Source organism: Gracilinanus agilis, chromosome 4 (genome assembly GCF_016433145.1).
Source record: "Gracilinanus agilis isolate LMUSP501 chromosome 4, AgileGrace, whole genome shotgun sequence".
NCBI classification, from domain to species: Eukaryota; Metazoa; Chordata; class Mammalia; order Didelphimorphia; family Didelphidae; genus Gracilinanus; species Gracilinanus agilis.
Window position 1 is genome coordinate 190,667,333 of NC_058133.1, and position 19,860 is coordinate 190,687,192.

Below are 19,860 nucleotides of genomic sequence, written 5' to 3' on the forward strand. Positions count from 1 at the left end.
CCTTCCTTCCTTCCTTCCTTCCTTCCTTCCTTCCTTCCTTCCTTCCTTCCTTCCTTCCTTCCTTCCTTCTTTCCTTCCTTCCTTCCTTCCTTCCTTCCCCTTCCTCCCTCCCTCCCTCCCTCCCTCTCTCTCTCTCTCTCTCTTTTTTCTTTTTTCTTTTTCTTTCTTTCTCTTTCTTCTCTCTCCTGCCCTTTCATTGTTTATGAAACTTGTTTAGTTTCCAAGCGTTATCTGACCAGTTATATGGCTGTTTGTTCTCTCCTGGTTACATGCCCTACCAAGGGTTAAGAATGACTGCTGTCAGTGGAAGGATAAGATTTTTCTGTTTCCCAGTTTCAGCCCCACCCCCAGTGAAGAGGATTACAGCCCACCCAGCTGGACTAGAGGCAAGTCTTCAGGTTGAGTAAGACCAGGAGACAGTAGGGGAGTTCCTGCATTCCACCGCTTCTCTCATTCCATCTAGACCAGCCAGGTTTGAGGGTGGCCATAAGCTTATGGCCACTAGGCTTGGCACAATCGTAATGCAGTGATCAGAATTAGCCTCAGGGTAGATCTTGGTCAGAATGGAAATGAGGTGCCTCTGGCAGCCAATGGGATCTTGCCATTGGTCAAAACTGAATTACTGGAGAGTGTGTGGGAGGGAGGTTCTATTTTTTCCTTCTGGGACTTCCCACTATTGGAGGAAACAACCTATCCTTATCTTACCGGTCTTTAGGTAGAGTTTGATCATTGTGCCAAAGCTGGAATGGCACTGCCTCTCTTCCTCTTTCCCATAAGGGTATTTTCAAGTCTCTGCTGCTCTGTTCTCTTTGGCATAGAACAATGGCAGAGATTCTACCCCCCCCCCAAACCCCCTTAGGCCTTGGCCTTTGGTTTAGATCAGCCATGGGTACCATGATATATGGCCTTACAACTCCGTGGAAAAAAGAATGCAATGTGTTTTCCAGGACTGGTGCCCAGTGCCAGCTCCTAGTAGCCCACTATAGTGAGTATTTTCATTTAATCATGCTGAAGCTTAAGGTGCCAGGATCCTCCAGGGGCTGCCAGGAGGCATTATGAAAGAGAGAACCTTAAACTCTTTCCAGCTAAGGCAGATGCCAAGAATGCTTCCAAAGAAGTGAACTAGACCTAAGATCTTTTCCTTCTCAGGTAGCAGAGAGAGCTGATTTATGTTCCTATCTCATTTGGAGATTGAAGCCTAACAACTGTCTAGTCTAGCAGGAAGTGCCTTGCTCACCTCAAAATGCTATATAGATGCAAATTAATATTTTCATGTACAAATGTGCCTAGGAACCATTGTTGGGATTTGGGGTCAGCTGCCTAATTTCAAGAAGAGGAACATCCTAGAGGAGAGGTTAGTCATTAGGAAGGACTTTTGGAGAGCCACAGTGATATTTGGGCTGTGCTACAGCTTTTGAGCATTGTGTTCTTGAATTAGGTTGTAAATTCCTTAAGGGTAGGAGTTATCTTTCATATTTGTATCCCCAGCATTGAAGCTAAGTGGCACAGTGGGAAAAGGGCTCGGCCTGAAATTTGGAAGACTCACTTTCTTGAGTTCAAATCTGGCCTGAAACACTTATTAGCTATATGATCCTGGACAAGTCACGTGACCCTGCTGGCTTCAATTTCCTCATCTGCAAAGTGAGGTGGAGAAGGAAATGGCAAACCGTTCCAGTATCTTTTTCCCAGAAAAATCCTGAATGGAGTCACAAAGAGTCAGACGTGACTGAAATGGCTGAATAACAAGAAAATCCCAAATGTTTAGCATAGATTCTAGAAGCATAATAGGTATAATATTTAATAAGTGTTTATTGATTTATAGTAATGACTATGGAAATGATGAAGGAAAGGGAGCATGACTGATTGGAAGGGTGGTAAATTTGACGGCTTCTTGAGGATTCTAGGAAATTAGAGTAGAGATTTTTGGGGTGGCTTCCTCTAGCTTTTGTTTCTTGTTTCCCCATAAAGACGCATCTATATGGTTAGGCAGCCAGTAGGCATTTATTAATTTAAAAAAATCATTTATTAATATATGCTGGGATACAAAGGAAGGTAAAAACACTTTAACACAGGTAATAAGTTATCTAAGATGGGAGTGTGAATTGAAGCCTTCCTGATTCTAAGGCCCAGGTAGGAGACCCAACCACACTGCCCTACTTCTCTGTTGCCACTCTGCAGGATGTGATGGCAGCCAAATCAGAGGTTTAAGAGCTTTAGGGAGGGGGCAGCTGGATGGCTGCTGGGTAGCTCAGTGGATTGAGAGCCAGGCCTAGAGACGGGAGGTCTTGGGATCAAATGTGACCTCAGACACTTCCTAGCTGTGTGACCCTGGACAAGTCACTTAACCCTCATTGCCTAGCCCTTACCACTCTTCTGCCTTGGAGCGGATACACAGTACTGACTCCAAGACAGAAGGTGAGGGTTTAAAAAAAATAAATGAATAAAATTAAAAAAAAAAAGAACTTGGGGGAGAGGAGTTGAGGGAGGCTCCAAATAAGGACAGGAATTCCATTAGTAAAATGGTTCTTGATCAGTTTAGTGAAATCTATGGAACCCTTCTCAAAATGCATTTTTTTTTTTAAACTCTTACCTTCTGTCTTAGAACCAATACTCTGTATTGGTTCTAAGGCAGAAGAATTGTAAGGGGTAGGCAATCCACTGAGCTACCCAGCTGCCCCCCCTGGTGAGTAATTTTAATGGCAGAAATGTGAAAAAATTCACAGGTAAGTCAAATAATCTCTTATCATTTGCAGAAGCAGCATGGTACAGCAGCAAAAAGCATTAAACTTGGAATAAACATTTTTTGGATTATACATCTGATGTTATCATTGTTGAGAACTCCTATGGTGAAAACTTATTCCACTGATGCAGATTGATACCTCTTTTGTACTTTTTAGTTTTAAATCGGTGCCTAGGACACTATAAAGGGAGCTTGGTCAAGGTCACACAGCTAGTCATAAGAAGTAGGGCTTCAACCCTAGTTTGGATCATTCTGAGGAAGCTGTCTCTCTATTGATTGTACCACCAGTTCTCAAACTTTCTGGTCTTTTTTTTTTTTTTTAAGTTTTTTAAACCCTTAACTTCCATGAATTGGCTTCTAGGTGGAAGAATGGTAAGGGTGGGCAATGGGGGTCAAGTGACTTGCCCAGGGTCACACAGCTAGGAAGTGTCTAAGGTTGGATTTGGATGCAAGAACTCCACATCTCCATGTCTGGCTCTTTAATCACTAGTTGATACCTCACTGTCCTGGGAATGTTTTTTAAATAATTGAGGGAAATGCTCGATTTTAATTAGAGATTAGTGTAAATAAAGATATTTTTTTCCACCCAAATTCATGGACCCATTGAAATCTATTTAAGGTCCCCTTAGGGGTCTGTGTGTCCTAAATTAAGATTCCCCACATTAGCTAGGTGGCTCAATGAATAGAGTTAAGTCTAGGGATGGGGAAGTGCTGGTTTCAAAAGTGGCCTCAGACACTTCCTAGCTGTGTTACTCTGAGCAAGTAACTTACCCCCACATTGCCCAGCCCTTACTTTTCCCGCTTTAGAATGCATGAGAGTCTTCAGGGAAGGGGGCTAATTTTTTTTGCCTTTCTCCTAGTTGAGTCTGAAGTTCTTACTACGAATGACTCTGGTTTCTCTTCAGATCGAATAAATCTTTGGTCTTTTACTGAAGTACTCACTTAATGCTTGTTGCCTGAGCCCCAGGGTCCGGGGAAGAGCAGAAGGGAGGGTAGAGAGAGGCCTGCTCTATCTGACCATCCTGAAATGTCCTATTCCCTACCAGACTCTCGCCTTCCCCTAGGATAGGGAGAGGAAAGCAGTCCTGAGAGGTTGCACGTACAATTTTTGGGGGAGGGAGCGGGCATGCTCTGGAAAGTCCACTGAATATACAGCCAAAGGGCTTGCTCCAGTCCCTGAATAGAGAATTTAGCTCCTGGGCTCGAGGTTGGAGAGAGCCACACCCTCTCCTAGCCCTGGCTGGGTTCCTTCCTCCCAGACCATCTTCTCTCTCTTCTACTGTCCCAAGATTTTGGCTCCAGTTTCTAGTTAGGCTGGTTTTTTCCTCCCGAGGGGCCAGAAGAGGACAGTGGGAACCTTCCACAGCACCACCAGCTCCCTTTCTCTTGGGTCTGTGGTCTCTTTCTTCTGGAAATGACACCGATCTCCTGGGAAGGTGGGGTGAGGGCAACTTAACACACATAGCTCTCTGTCAGAGTGGACTAGGTTACAGGCCACGAGGCCAGGGCTGGGGCCGGGAAGGAGAGCCTCTTGGACACACTGGGGGACTTTCAAGACACAATGGGCTATCACCTGGGGTGCAGCCTTCTCTGCCTCCCTGGGTGGGAAGGGGAGGGGGAAGGAACACAGCAGGGGTCTAAATCCCTGAACATTATGTTTTCTTGCATTGTGAGTGTCCCCTGCTCCTAATCCTGGACAAATATTGCTTCTGGGATAGAGACTAGATGCTTATCACCGAATTCCTTAGGGAGCAGAAGTTTAGGGACATGAATAAAGAGAACAAAAGAATGAAAAAAACATTTATTAAGCATTTACTACATGTCAAGGATGATACAATGCAGAGAGTGCTGGGCTTCAGGAAGACCGGAGTTCACATGTGATCTCAGACACTAGCTGTGTGACGCTGGGCAAGACACTTAACCCTGGCTGCCTCAGTTTCCTTATCTGTAAAATGAGCTGGAGAAGGAAATGGCAAACCACTCCAGTACCTTTGCCAAGAAAACCCCAAATGTGGTTACAAAGAATCAGACCTGACTGAATGACTAAACAACAATCACCAAAAGGGCAATAATAAAGGGCTGCTGGAGTGAATTGTGAAAGGTAATGACTTGGTCAGAGACAGCTTTAGGAGTATTAATTTGGCAGCTGTTTGTGGAGAGAGTTGAGGCAGGTTAATTAATTAATTAAAAGGTTACTGTAACAGTCCAGGAAAGGGGTGAAGAGGATCTGAACAGTGAAGGTGATTGTGTGAGTGTAGAAAAAGGGATAGATGCTGTGGAAATAGAATTGAAGGTGGGCAATTGATCAGATAAATAGATGAGGGAGAGTGAAGAGTCAAGGATGAGTGGGGCAGCTAGGTGGCTCACTGGAGAGAGAGAGAAAGTCCTGGGTTCAAATGTAGCCTCAGACACTTCCTAGCTGGGTGACCCTGAACAAGTTACTTAAACCAGAACTGCCTAGCCCTTACCACTCTTCTGCCTTGAAATCCATACTTAGAATTGATTCTAAGACAGACAGTAAAAGTTTAAAAAAAAAAAAAAAGTTAAGGTGGAGAAAGATAGTGGTACCCTGGAGGATTGGATGTGAATTGCCATTATTATGTTAATATTTCAAGGACCTATGAGTTCATGGTTTATGGGAACTCCTGCCATCAATAGATCTTAGAACACATAGTTTACAGTCTGAGAGTTACCCAAGGATCAGAATGGTCAAGGGACTACTAGCCCATGGTTACATTGTGTCAATGAAATAGAATTTGAACTCAGGTCTTCTGACTCCAGCAAGCTATCCAAGGCATGATGCTATCTATCAAATTATTGCTACTATGATCAATTCTCAAATATAAAGATCAGTGGATTTTCAAGTTCTTTTCCCTTCCACTATTCCCACTGACTTGCTTCAAGAAAGAGAACTCTCCCTCCAATCTCATTTTCCTTCCACCCTAGGGGCCAGGACTTGTATTCCAGGGCTCTCCCCTCTAGGTTTTATGTTTCCATGTTCTAAGTTGTGATTGACCTCTTTCCTTAAACAATGAAAGAAGACCTCCCTCACTCTTTTTTTTTTTTTTTTTTAGTCTCTTATTTTCTATCTTTATATCAATTCTAAGACAGAAGAGTGGCAAGGGCTAGGCAATCCAGTTCAAGTGACTTGCTCTGGGTCCTGCAGTTAGGAAGTATCTGAGAGTAGACTTGAACCCAGGTCTGGCTTTCTATCCATTGTGCCATCTAGTTGCCCCAACCTCTTTCACTCTTAAGTCTTCCCCTTCTCTTCAATCCTAAATTCCTTCCTCAACCCTTCTTATCCCACTCCATATCCATTTTTTTTTGCCAAGATTTGTTAATTTTACCATTGTAATATCTCTCCTATATACCTCCTCCATTCCTCTGACACTTCTGCTACCCCCTGGCATGGGCCCTCATTACCTCACATTTGTTACTATAAGAGCCTGCTGATTTGTCTGCCTGTAGACAAATCTCTCTACATTCCAGCCCATCCTCCCTTTAGGCACCAAAATTATTTTCCTAAAGTGCAGATCTGACCATGTAACCTCTTCTATCAATAAACTCCAGGAACTACCTATCATATCCAGGATCAAATACAAAATTCTTGGGTGGCTGTTCATAGTCCTGCATAACCTATTCCTCCTCCCCATCTCTATTCTTCTTACACATTCACCTCCCTCTCCCCAATCCTCTTTGATCAGTGATCCAGAAATGCTGGCCTCTTGGCTGTGGGTATTTTCTCTGACTTCCTTAGCTTCTTCAGAGTCCCAGTTAAAATCTCACCTTCTATAGGAAACTTTTCATGATTCCCTCTAATTTTAGTGCTATCCCTCTATAAATATTTTTAATTTATCTTGTCTATAGTTTGTAGATAATTTTTGTGTAGTTTCCTCCCTTAGACTATCTTTGTTTTCTCCAGTGTTTAACATAGTGTCTGGCCCATAGTAGGTGCTTAATAAATGCTTATTGGATGACTCAAACATAGCTTTACACCAAATCCTTTCTTACTATGGTAGAGTCAGGAAATTATTACCACTAACCAATTAAATATGTATACTCTTTTTTTTTTTTTTTTTTTTTACACCCTTGTACTTCGGGGTATTGTCTCATAGGTGGAAGATTGGTAAGGGTGGGCAATGGGGGTCAAGTGACTTGCCCAGGGTCACACAGCTGGGAAGTGGCTGAGGCCGGGTTTGAACCTAGGACCTCCTGTCTCTAGGCCTGGCTCTCACTCCACTGAGCTACCCAGCTGCCCCCAAATATGTATACTCTTACAGATCCAATGATCTCTGAGGTCTCCCTTCCAAACTTAAACTTCTATTCTTATACTCCATTTCTTTTCTTTCTAAGGACTATGATCCTCCCATTGAGCATCTATCCCTTTCTCTACACTCATCATACACTCTCCTTCCTAGAGACTCTGAACATATAAGTAGCTTCTAAATAAGGATTCTGGGGGGCAGCTAGATGCTCAGTGGCTTGAGAGCCAGGTCTAGAGATAGGAGATTCTGGTTTCAAATCTATCCTTAGATACTTCCTAGTTGTGTGACCTTGTGCAAGACACAACCCCCACTGTCTAGCCCTTACCACTCCTCTTCTGCCTTGGAACCAATACACAGTATTGATTCTAAGGTAGAAAGTTAATTAAAAAAGAAAAAAGGACTCTGCCCTAGGTGGAATCAGTGCCAGGCTGGATACTCTTGGATCTTGGATGGGTAGGGATCAAGGCTTCTATTTTGAACTACAAGGATCTGAGCAGTATTGTTCTGACTTTCTAGATGTCTCAGAGAAGTTGAGGGGCACATCCATATCTACCCAAGACAGTAGGGGAAGGCTCAACTAACCTAGCTCTCAATCTGCATTTTGATGCTCTACAAGGATGATCTCTGATGGAGCTGTAACATGTAGCATCTTATTTAGGTAGATAGGAGAACTGATCCCTGCTGGTTCTTATGGTAGAATCCTCCTTTACAGACCCAAGATAAGGAGGGGCCTAGGAGCTTAAGAGCTAGTTTAAGTAGAGGTGGGGGTGGGGGGAGTGGGAGACAGTTGGAATGGCCTCTTTGTTTTCTCATTCCAAGATTCCTGGTGTCAGCCTTTTCTGGGGTTAGGGGCCACTTTGCTTCCCCACCAGGCCCTGAAAAGGTAGCTATGGTAACTATCTGACCAGCAAATCTGTAACTCTTCTCTCTAGGGGCTTGGCCTAGGGAGAGATAAGGAGTGACTCATACGTGGTGCCAGAATGATCCAGGGAGCTCTAGCCTTTGTTAAGAGGCCAGTGGGCCCTAGCCCAGCACCCTCAAATTCACAGGCCTGCCAGGGTGTTTCAGACCCCCCCCCATTTCTCCTCTCTTCTTTCCATTCTCTTCACCCTCTTTTGCACTGGGTGGCATACCTTCTGGGTTCTTACAAAGATCAGCCTTTCTTGGATCTAAATGGACTGGGAGTTGGCTTTGGTGGGAGGGGATGGTGGTTCCTCTAATGGGGAGGGCAATAAGGTATTTTTGGTCAGGGAAACTGTTAGATTGGGACAATTTGGGGCATGGGGGGATGAAAGTGGGATCAAGACAAGTAGGATTTACCTGCTGGGGAGGGAGTGAAACATTGTCTTCTATCTAGTCCTGAGTTGGAATTTACAAGGCAGTGGGATTATTGAAGGAATGAGGAATGTTACACATTTATGGAAGGGGCAATGGATTTAGAATCCAAGGGCAGGGGATCAAATCCTGGTTTGGACACTAATTACCTCTGGGATTTAGGGCCTTGGTTTCATCATCTGTGAAACAAAGGAAGATGGACTACAGGGCTTCTAAAGTCCTCCGAAGCTGGAAATTTGTGTTTTCCCAATGTCCTTCCTGGAGAAGGGTTAATCTTCCCCACTCCTACTTTCAGTCCAAGGATCAACAGGAATAGAAGGGAGATTTGCAGGACTAGGAGAACTGGGTGTGGGGGGCATGAGAGGGTTGGGGACAGGGGAAGCTAGGTGTTAGGGTTGTCTAGAAAGGTGAGTCCTTTGGTCTGGAGAGACCCTGAAAGAGGGTTCCCAACTGCATCAAAGTGGGTGAATAAAGGTTGCTCAGAAAATAGCCTAGCACCCTCCTGCAGCTCTCGTCAGGTGTGGTGCCCAGAGCAGTCTCTCAAGGGCCTGGCATTGGTCTAAGGTGGGGCAGCTTTGTCTCCAGGGAATAGCAGGAGCCAAGTGGTTCAAAGCAGACCTCTCCCCCTCCCCCCTCCATTGTGCCTTTAGTCAGTTGCGGTGGAGAAGGAGGGGGCTCAAGGTAAGGGGGACTCGAGAAGGGGGATGGAGTGCAGTTGGGAGGGTGTGTGTGTGGGGTAAGAGGGTGTGTCTGAATCTGGGACTGACCAATGGGGAAAGGGCCCATGTTTGCATTGTGCCGCCAGAAAATTCCTCAGGGCTCAGATATCGCCTCTGACACCACCCACTGTCCTCAGCAATAAAAAGAGGCAGGTGAAGCCCTCCGCACTTTCCGCTCTTATTTCCGAGAGCCCAGCAGCCTTCCAGGGTCCCAACCTCTAGCCTCGCAGGCCATCACCATGACTTCCTCCTACAGCTACCGCCAGTCGTCTTCTACCTCCACCCTGGGGATGGGGAGCAACAGCCCCGTCCGCTTTGGAAGCGGGGTTGCGTTACGGGCGCCCAGCATCCACGGAGGCTCGGGCGGCCGGGGCGTGTCCGTGTCCCGCTTTGTCTCCTCGGGCCTGAGTGGGAGCTACGGGGGTGGCAGTAGCAGCAGCAGTTTCAGCCTGGGCTATGGGGGAGCCGACGGGCTCCTGGCGGGCAATGAGAAGTTCACCATGCAGAACCTCAACGATCGCCTGGCCTCCTACCTGGACAAGGTGCGTGCCTTGGAGGAGGCCAACTCGGACTTGGAGGTCAAGATCCGGGACTGGTACCAGAAGCAGGGCCCTGGACCCTCCCGGGACTACAGCGCCTACATGAAGACCATCGAGGACCTCCGAGATAAGGTAAGGGGGCTGGGCGCTCTGCTCAGCCGGGACTTGCTGCAGAGGCCGGGGGACTGCCCACACCTGGAGCGGGACCTGCACCTGTTGCTGCTGGCATAGGGCAGTCCGCGGAGGAAGGTGTGGTCTCTGGGGCGCCACCGGAAGGAGCTAGTGGTTAGCCACACCCAGGTCGGTACCCCGCGGCCCTGGCCCAGGAGCAACTCTGGAGAGAAAGGCAAACTGGTGCGGAAAGGACTCCTCTCCAGGCAGCAAATATTTATTAAGCACCTAGGGTTTACGGATTGAATGGAGTAGGATAGAGTCACAAAGCCTGCATCAAAGTCTCGCTTTTGACCCTCCTGTCCGGGTGACCTTGGGAAAGTCACAACTCGGTTCCCTCCCCTTCCCCCCTCCTCGCTCCAACATTAAACTGCAGAGTAATTACTTTTCTGTGCTGGCAGATGGGAACTCTTCACCATTAGCGCGATCTGAGACCTGTTTTTAAAAAAAGGTGCAAAGAGGAATATAAAGAAAGACAAAGTTTCCCTCATTTTACAAAAAGATACTGCGTTCTTCTGTGGGAGAATTATTTGTTTTGGAAAGATAATAATGCAGTGAGGTTGGTCTCAGGTCAGTTACTAAGAACAGGCCAGGGCTAACAGTAAAAGCTCTTTTTTGTGAGGGCAGTTAGGTGTCTCAATGGATAGAACCCCAGGCCTAGAGATGGGAGTTCCTGGGTTTGACAGGAGGGTCAAAAGCGAGACTTTGATGCAGGCTTTGTGACTATCCTACTCCATTCAATCCGTAAACCCTAGATGCTTAATAAATATTTGCTGCCTGGAGAGGAGTCCTTTCCGAACCAGTTTGCCTTTCTCTCCTGAGTTGCTCCAGGGCCTCAGTACTTCCTAGCTGTGTAACCCTGGGCAAATCCCTCAACCCCAATTGCCTAGAGCTTTCTGCTTTAGAACTGATACTAAAACAGAAGACCGAGAGTTTAAAAACAAATGCTTTTTGTGCCTTCAGTGTGCAGCACTGGGCCCTAAGAATACAAAAAATTTGGATTTGTTACCCCTGCTCTCGTGGCATACCACGGTCTAACCCTTTAATATACAGTACCTATATGCAAAGTAAATGATTTTAGGATGATGAGGCTGGCTAAGAACCATTGTCCTTGCTGATAATCTCTCTCTGAGCCCACTTTCCTCCTCCCTTTCCCCAGAACTAGCTCAAGTGTCCTGTGGACTTTAGGATTCAGAGGATTCCAGGATTCTGAGATACTGATTGGAAGTGGGGCACCTGGTACTGACTGTGGGGTCTGGGGAGTGGTGGGGTACAATGGAGGCCAAACTTACAGGATCTTTACTATTTCCTGGTGTCACAGACTAGGGAGGTGAAAAGGAAAATCTGGAGTAGGCCTGTTTTCAGATGCCTTTGTTATGACCCTAGCTAGCCCAGGCGTTAGTTCCCTGAAGTCTCAGTGGGAAGGACTCAATAGGTGCTGCATGATCCTGGAGCTGCATTGTCATCATCCTAGCTAGCATTTATATGATGCTTACTATGTGCCAGGCCCTGTACTAAGCACTTTGCAAATGTCTCATTTGGTCCTCACAACAAACCTGGGAGGTGGGTGCTATTATTATCTTCATTTTATAAATGAGGAAACTGAGGTGAAGTGACTTGCTCAGGGTCACATACCTAGGAAATAGCTGAGGCTGGATTTGAACTCAGATCTTCCTGACTCCTTCCACTGTACCACCTAGCTAGGGTCTCCCTTTATTCTCTCTCTGGTCATGCTTGGCCCTGTCCTCCCTTGTCCTTCTCCTTAAAGGACTTAGTTCATGTTGTCTAGGAAAGGAAGATCTGACCACAAGGCAGAGCTCTCCATTCTTAGAACCCAAGACTTAGTATGAGAAAGGACCTTGGAGAATGTCTGGTTCAACCTCCTCATTTTACAGAGGAAGAAACCGAGGTCTAGAGAGAGTGAATTTGTCCAAAGTCTCATCATTAGTTAGGGACAGTCGGCCATGAAGAAATATTTTCAATATTGACATTGATTTATCTATACCTGGAAATTGTGGGAACTAGGGAATGAGTTTAGACTGGCCTCTTATTTTTTAAAACCCTTACCTTCTGTCTTAGAATTAATACTATGTATTGGTTCTAAGGCAGAAGAATGGTAAGGGCTAGGCAATGGGGGTCAAGTGACTTGCCCAGGGTCACACATCTAGGAAGTGTCTGAGGCCAGATTTGAACCTAGAACCTCACGTCTCTAGGCCTGGCTCTCAATCCACTTAGCCACCTAGCTGCCCCCTAGACTGGCCTCTTTTAAAAGCCCAGAAGTGCCTTGGGACTGGGGGCACCTTGGGCAAAGTATCAGGTGTCCAGTGATCACCTAAGGAAGACCTCACTGATTTCTTGGGACTTTTTAATTCTATCCCTAGGTTCCTAGATTTTCCCTCATCTCCACTCTCTGCTTCCTTAACACTTTTTGGGACCAGACCCTTGGTATTATTAATATTGTATCATGAAAAACCCTCACTACCAATTCAGATTGGCCACTGCTGGGCAATTTAGAGAATTGCCTGGTGGCACAGAGAGATGAAATAATTTGCTCAGGGTCATACTACATATAGTGGAGGTGGACTTTGAATCCCAGTCTTCCTAAGAGTCCAGTTTCCAAGCAAGGTTTCCCTTTTAAGCATTTAAAACAAAGGAAGTCAAGCATATTGAAATATAGTTGTATATAATGTTTTATATAAATAAATATGTGTGTATATATACATGTGTATATGTATATAAAGTTCACAGACCTCAGGTTAGGAATCTCTGACCTATTATCCCCTCATTTTATAGTTGAGCAAACTGAGGGAGCAGAGAGATATGATTTGCTTTAGAAAAATTAGTGGAAGGACCAAGTCTAGGATGAACATAGCCTGATCCTTAATCCCATGCTCTTATCACTGTACCACACTATCTTCTCTGTTTCTCAGCTTCAACTCTCCCAGCCCCTTCTGCAAGTCCCTTCTCATCTTGCCATTTATAATATTTCTCCCAGTGGCAAACCTACCACCTCTGACTCGGCCTGAATCCTCTCAGCTCTGGCCGGTTGGATGAACAGTCTGGGAGTGGTCAATGTGATTTCTGTTTGCTTGCCTTGATTGAGCTGGGCAATGCCTACAAGCTCAATCTGGGGGCACATTCTGTCTTTTAGATTCTTGGTGCCACCATCGAGAACTCCAAGATTGTTCTGCAAATTGACAATGCCCGGCTGGCTGCGGATGACTTCCGAACCAAGTGAGTACCTCTTATTGCTCAGGGCTGAGTGCAAGGAGTCCTACAGAATATGAGGGTAAAGGGAATGCCAGGTATCTACTGCTGAGGGTGGTGTGTGCCATTTGATGGCGTCTCTGATTTTCTGTCCAGGTGACAGATGGGGCACGGGAGGAGTTCTGCTCCGCTTCTTGTAAGATTATCCCTCACGACCTCTGAACTCCATGAAAGCAAGGAGGCTCCTGGCACACAGGGATGGATGATGCCACTTTTTGGAAACAAACTTGACACCTCACTCCTCTGTTCTCTTTGCAAGGTTTGAGACTGAGCAGGCACTGCGTCTTAGTGTGGAGGCAGATATCAATGGCCTGCGTAGGGTGCTGGATGAGCTGACTCTGGCCAGGGCTGACCTGGAGATGCAGATTGAAGGTCTGAAGGAAGAGCTGGCTTATCTTAAGAAGAACCATGAAGAGGTAAGGGCAGGGGGAAGGGGGAGACAGCTAGTGTTAGTGGATTGGGAGGTCCTGGTTTCAAATCTGTCCTCAGACGCCTCCTTGGACAAGTTACTTGACCCCCATTGCTTAGCCTTTACTGCACTTCTGCCTTGGAACCAATACACAGTATTGATTCTAAGATAGAAGGTAAGGGTTAAAAAAAAAAAAAAGAGGTAAGGGCAGGTCCAGGTCAAGAGTTCTCTGAACCCTGGCCCTGTACTCCGTTTGCTGCGCTTTTTTTGGCATCCTGGGTACCTCATCCCAGGGATTGGTGACACCTCTCAGGCCCTTCTCCTTATTATGACCACATTGGTTATACTCTCTAAACAGTCCTGAGCACTGTGAGGGAAAGAGGCAGAGAGCCACAGATGGTGGTTATTGGGTCCGTTCAAGTAAGATGTCGAAACAGAACCTGATCTGAAGCCAGAATCCAAATTAAGCTTAACCTGAAACACCAGTAGTGTGATACTGTAGGGGAAAAAAGCTCTGAATCACAAGATTTGAGTTTAAATCCAGTCCTGTCCCCTAGGAATTGGCTAGAGAGGACTTGGGGGAACCCCAACCCCCACCTCCCCTTGAGCTCCACCAGCTGAAGGTAGTTTCCCATGTGTTTCTGCAGGAAATGAACTCTCTTCGTGGGCAAGTAGGTGGCCAAGTTAGCGTGGAAGTGGACTCAGCACCAGGTATCGACTTGGCCAAGATTCTGGCTGACATGAGAAACCAGTACGAGGTCATGGTTGAGAAGAACAGGACCGATGCTGAAGCTTGGTTCAATCACAAGGTAAAAAAGGAACTGCGGGGAGAGGAGTGTTGTGTGGGAGAAGATCCCGAAACCCGACAGTGTTCAGGGCTGGACTATTGATCCCCCTGAAGGTCCTACCTAAAAAACTCACTCCCAGCTCTTCATTTCAGATCGAGGGACTGAACCAAGAAGTGGCGGTCCACACAGAACAGCTCCAGACTAGCATGTCCGAAGTCACCGACCTCCGGAGGACCCTTCAGGGGCTGGAGATTGAGCTGCAGTCTCAGCTCAGCATGGTATGGAGAGCTTTGCCCTTGGATGATAGACACACATATCCTGGGGAGGGATGCTTTCTAGTGATAACAAAGCCTGAGGAAGGGATGGATTCTTGAAGCTATTCAATTCTCCATCACTTGCTTTAAACCAGTATCTCTTTGGGGTTAACCCAACCCATCGCCATGTCTCCACTGGCCACTTTTGTTGGAGTTAGTAAGATCAGACAGAGCTTTTCTCCAATCCCTTTTCTACCTTCCCTCTTTTCCTTTTCTTTCTTCAGAAAGCTGCCCTTGAAAACACGCTGGCAGAAACAGAGGCACGTTTTGGGGCCCAACTGTCTCAGAAACAGTTCCTCATCAGCAACATCGAGGCCCAGCTGAGTGACATCCGAGCGGACACGGAGCGCCAGAACCAGGAATATCTGCATCTCATGGATGTCAAGAGTCGGCTGGAGCGGGAGATTGCGACCTACCGAAGCCTACTGGAGGGCCAAGATACCCAAGTCAATAATGTACCCATAAGCCCCAAAGCCCTCTGAGCTTTAGCAAGCTTCTGGAGGGGCAGAGAAGCCTAGGTACAGGGCTGTTGGAAGGGGAAAGGCGGAAGCAGCCAAGGGAGGGCTCCTATGATGGAGGGTGTCTGTGTGGGAGAGAATAGCACCCTGGATATATTTCTGTGTCCTCCGTAATAAAATTTCTGACCTTAAGGAAATATGTTTGGTTTAGTTTATTTGAACCCATAGGGATGGGCCTTGCCTTAATTCTTTTCAAAAATTTTTTCCTTCTCTTTCTCTGACTTTCTTCCTCCCTCTTTTACCCTTTGTCCTCTTCTAAGCCATCTCCTTTCTCTTTCCTCCCTCCTTTCTTCTTACTCCTCTCTTCTTTCTCTAACACTTTCCCCCTTTCAATTCCCCCCAGCTTTCTTCCTTTTCTTTCTTCCCTTTTTACCCTTCCTCCTCTCTTAACCTTCTCCCTTCTCTTTTCTCCCTCTTTACTTCTTTCTCTCTCTTCTTTTCTTCCCTCCTTCCTTCTCTTTTCTTCATTTTGTTTTTGCCTCTTTTCTTTCTGTAGTGTTCATGGTTCCTGGGCTTAGGAGTGATTTCTATGGAGACCTCTAAGATCTTCCCATTCCTGTGTCCTGGGCCAGGCACAAAAAGGAATCCTTTAGACATATTGCTTGTTTTCTGCCATCAGGCTTGGGAATACTTTCTTTGGCATATTGGGACTGTTCCTGCCATGGAGCTAGCCCCCTGCTCCTGTTCCACCCCTTACCCCAGATTGTTCATATTCTTTTCCTGCTTAAAAAATAAATACCTCATAAGGATTGTCTGCAGGGCCTGACAAATTAAATTGAATTAAATAAGCATTAAGTGCAAGGCATATTGATACTTGATCCTGTGGATTTATTTTGTCCTACCTATGATTTCTTCTGAAGAACTCCCAGTGTTGAAACTCCCTTCACTGGTGAAAGTTTGAAATTTGTCCATAACTCAGCCTAAGAGAGTTCTCTAGGCCACTGAGGTTATATTATGTGCCCACTTTTGTTTGTTCAATTGTTTCAGTAGTGTCCAATTCTTCACAATCCCTTTTGGAGTTTTTTTTTTTTGGCAAAGATACTGGAGTGGTTTGCTATTTCCTTCCCCAGCTCATTTGACAAGGAAACTGAGGCAAACAGGGCTAAATGACTTGTTTAGGGTCACGTAGCTAATAAATGTCTGGGACTGAATTTAAACTAAGGAAGATGAGCATTCCTGATTCCTGGCCCAGGGCTCTTTTTACTGTACCACCTAGTTGCCACCAAAGGCTGGATTTGAACTTAATGGCTCTGTAGGTCCCCTTATTCATTGTACTGTTGCCTTATGTAGGCTGAGGTTACAAAGAGAAAAAGGAAAAACATTTCTGCCCCAAGTGTTCTACTGGAAATACTTGCTATGGGATAAAATGCAAAAAGAGAAGTAAATATAAGATAATTTGAGGAGGGGTTGAGTAGTATTTAGGGAGGGTGTGGAAAGGCTTCTGATAGAAGATGGCACCCCCGTAGAGCTTAAAATAAAGCTCAGGATTTGAGGAGATGGAAATGAGGAGAGAGAGTGCATCTGGGGTGTGCAGATCAACAGGTACAGAGGCACCTGCTGAGACAGGAGATAGGATATGGAATAGGTGAGTTCAGAGAATGAGTCTGTCCAGTTCACTGGGATGGTGAGTGCATAAAAAGGGATCCATGTGAGACAGATCTGGGAAGGAAAGGCTGGAGCCAGGCTATAAGGGGCTTTAAATGCCAGGCTAATGAGTTTGTATTTTATCCTAGAGTTAATAAGGAGCTATTGAAGTTTCTTGACCAAAGGAATTCCTGGGTTTTAGGAAAAGATTATTTTAGTAGCTCTGTTGAGGAGGGATTAGAGAAGAGAGCAATCAGTTTGGAGACTGCCAGAAGAAAGGTGATGAGGGCCAGAACACGTACAGTGGTTTTGAGAAAAGCTAGACAATCCACAAGCATTTATTAAGCACCTACTATTTTTAAGCCTTGGGTATACAAAAAGAGGCAAAAATAGTTCCTGCACCCATAGAGGAGACTTACAAATAACTATATATGTAAAGATACATTCAGAGTCATGGAAGGTAGTCTTACAGGAGAAGGCATTAGTAGCAGGAGGGAGGAGAGAATTTTTGGATGTAGAGCTGACCAAACTCGGCAGTTGATTGTGTACTGGGAATGAAGGAGAGAAAAGAGAAAATTAGGCCAGCATACTAGATTAGAGGGATAAGGTAGGCAACCAAGGTCCCTACGGAATTTTGAGGTTTGTGGCCAAGCAAAACAGGCTGGAGGGAATAGAGGGACTTGCAAACCTGAGACAAGATTTGAAAATGTTGCTCTTGTGTGTTATTATTTTTTGGAGGTAGTGCCACGAAGAAGAGAATTTTGTGGCATTAAAAATTAAAAGTTGTGCCTTTGGGGCAGTTAAGTAGCACAGTGGGTAGAGTGCCAGGCCTGAAGGCAAGAGGACCTGGGTTCAAATTAGGCCTCTGACACTTCCTAGCTGTGTGACCTTGGACAAATCACTTAACTGCAATTGCCTAGCCCTTGCCCTTCTGTCTTAGAGTTGTTACTAAAAGAGAAAGTAAGAATTAAAAAAAAAAAAAAAGATAAGCTTTTTTGTAAAAAGGAAGATTAAACAAGTGTCTTGTTTTCCCTTGCTCTCCACTACCATTCTTGTTTGTGGGGTGCCCTGGGCAGCTGCAAGCATGAGCAATGCTTAATTAAGGGTAGAGGTTGGGTTCAACATTTGGGGAAAATGCTGGTAGCTTGGTTCCCAACAAATTGACAACGGATGGGAAGGGTCCTTGGAAATTAGGGAGAACTAGGATCCCTGGCATTCCTAACCCTCAGTCTCCTAGCTAGGCTTTCAGCTCAGTACCCCTAGTGCAACCCAGCTGCTTTCCTAATAATCAATCCAACCTCCCTCCTAGGCCCCTGGGCTGAGGTCTGGGCCTAGTGCCAGTTGAGGAATACAGAAATACCAGCTTCCTGGTACAAAATACCCTGATTGGTGCACCCACAGTTTAAACTGAATTGCCAAATAATACCAATTAAGGGTGAATAAAAGAAGACATTTCCCCCATTTGCAAGGTGCAGGCCAACTCTGCCTCTTTGGCTCTGAAGAGGACAATGATGGGTGGGGAGAAAGCAAAGAGGGGGATTAAGGGAGCCTCAAGCTCCCTGTGGGTGCTGTTTAGAAAACCAGCCAGGGAGCAACCAACCAGCTAATTAACTAATCAGCCAGTCTTTCTGAGATCTAGAAATTGAATCCTTCTAGATCTTTGTTTTCCCTCTGTGTCCTGAGACAGCTTCAGTCTAGAGTCCTTCCTCTGACTCTCTGTTCTCCCTTCTTCTCTTTCCCCACTGTCCCCTCATCCTTCCTAGATAAATTCTCAGAAAGCCTCTGGGCCCCCACCCTAGGCTTTAAGCCAGACAAGATGCCACCCTTTAGGCTACTAGTGCTTGATTCTAATTGGTCAGTTCCTTTTCCTGAAAACCTGGCTGGAGGTTAGGACAGCACAGAAACCTTCCCCTCACCCTCCTGGTATGTGGCTCCAGGGGAGTGGTTTGGGTACATAGAGGCAGGGCAGGGAACTGGGAAACAGCTCTCCAGGGCTGGAGAAAGACAGCTCTCTCTCTCTCTCTCTCTCTCTCTCTCTCTCTCTCTCTCTCTCTCTCTCTCTCTCTCTCTCTCTCTCTCTGTCTCTTCCTCTCTTCCTCTTCCTCTCTCTCTTCTTCCTTTCTGTCTGTCTGTCTCTCTCCTCTTCCTCTCTCTGTCTCTCCCTTTCTTCCTCTTCCTCTCTTTCTTCTTCCTTTCTTTCTCTCTATCTCTGTCTCTCTCTCTGTTGACAGTGGGCTCAGATTTGCTGGAGTTGCCTTTAATCTCTAGGCACTGAGTCAGCTTTGGAGTGTGGTTTCAGAAGGGACCTGGTGAAAGAAACAGAAGCCTCAGAGGCAGCAGCAAGAGCCACAAGCCAAAGACTCTTCAGGGAAGTGATCTCTGCCAGACAGGCTGAGGGAAGGGGGTCCAGTTGGTTTTAATCAGTCCATAGGCTTCTGGAGGGCTTGCCAGGGATGCCCTCTGTCTGCCATGGAGAGGGTCATCTGCACCAGCAGCCATGAAAGGATCTGGGGATGGAGCCTTCCTGGGGCCAAAGGAAGCTTGATTGTGTCCATATTCTAGTCTTTGGAGGAGTGTCCCTTTCAGCTGTGTGTGGGTTAATATTTAACTGCTGACTCTCAGAGGAAAAAAATATTCATACCTTTAAGTTTATTCTGTAATATTAACACTTTCTTACTTTCTTAAATATAGACAATCAACAAACTTGTTTTGGTGTAGGTTTGCTGATCCCCCCCCCCCATTTCTATTTTATTATGGTAAAGGCGAAAACGCCACCTCCTCCCACCACAGCAAGCAATAAAATTTGTCCCCCAAACAGGTCTGTTTCAGAATTTAAAAACAAACTTTTACATGAGTTTTAAATCCTATTTCAAAACTTAAAAGAAACAAAATCCATCACTGATAGGAACTCTTACCTTCTGTCTTAGAATGGACACTTAGAACTAGTTCCAAGGCAGAAGAGTGGTAAGGACTAGGCAGTTGGGTTTAAGTGACTTGCCCTGGATCATACAGCTAGGAATTGTCTGGATTCATATTTGAACTCAGGACCTCCCATCTCTGGGCCTGTCTCTCACTCCCCTGAGCCACTCAGCTGCCTCCAGTTTGCTGATTTCTGAGTGTAAGTATTCACACTGAAAATTTAACAGTAGGCTCCTTGCTGCAGGTTTGAGCTGGTTCTGGCCCCCATCCCCAGTCAGAGAGCCTCACCTGG

The 19,860-nt window shown here is 45.8% G+C and overlaps 1 protein-coding gene across 1 annotated transcript; it reads left to right on the forward strand.

Moving 5' to 3' along the window:
- Nucleotides 1–9,247: 9,247 nt before the first annotated feature.
- KRT19 (keratin 19) lies at nt 9,248–15,202 on the forward strand. The gene is made up of 6 exons (XM_044676510.1): nt 9,248–9,730; nt 12,921–13,003; nt 13,296–13,452; nt 14,093–14,254; nt 14,386–14,511; nt 14,772–15,202. The coding sequence occupies exons 1-6, from the start codon at nt 9,299–9,301 to the stop codon at nt 15,027–15,029; spliced, it is 1,218 nt and encodes a 405-aa protein (XP_044532445.1). The 5' UTR covers nt 9,248–9,298; the 3' UTR covers nt 15,030–15,202.
- The last annotated feature ends 4,658 nt before the right edge of the window (nt 15,203–19,860 follow it).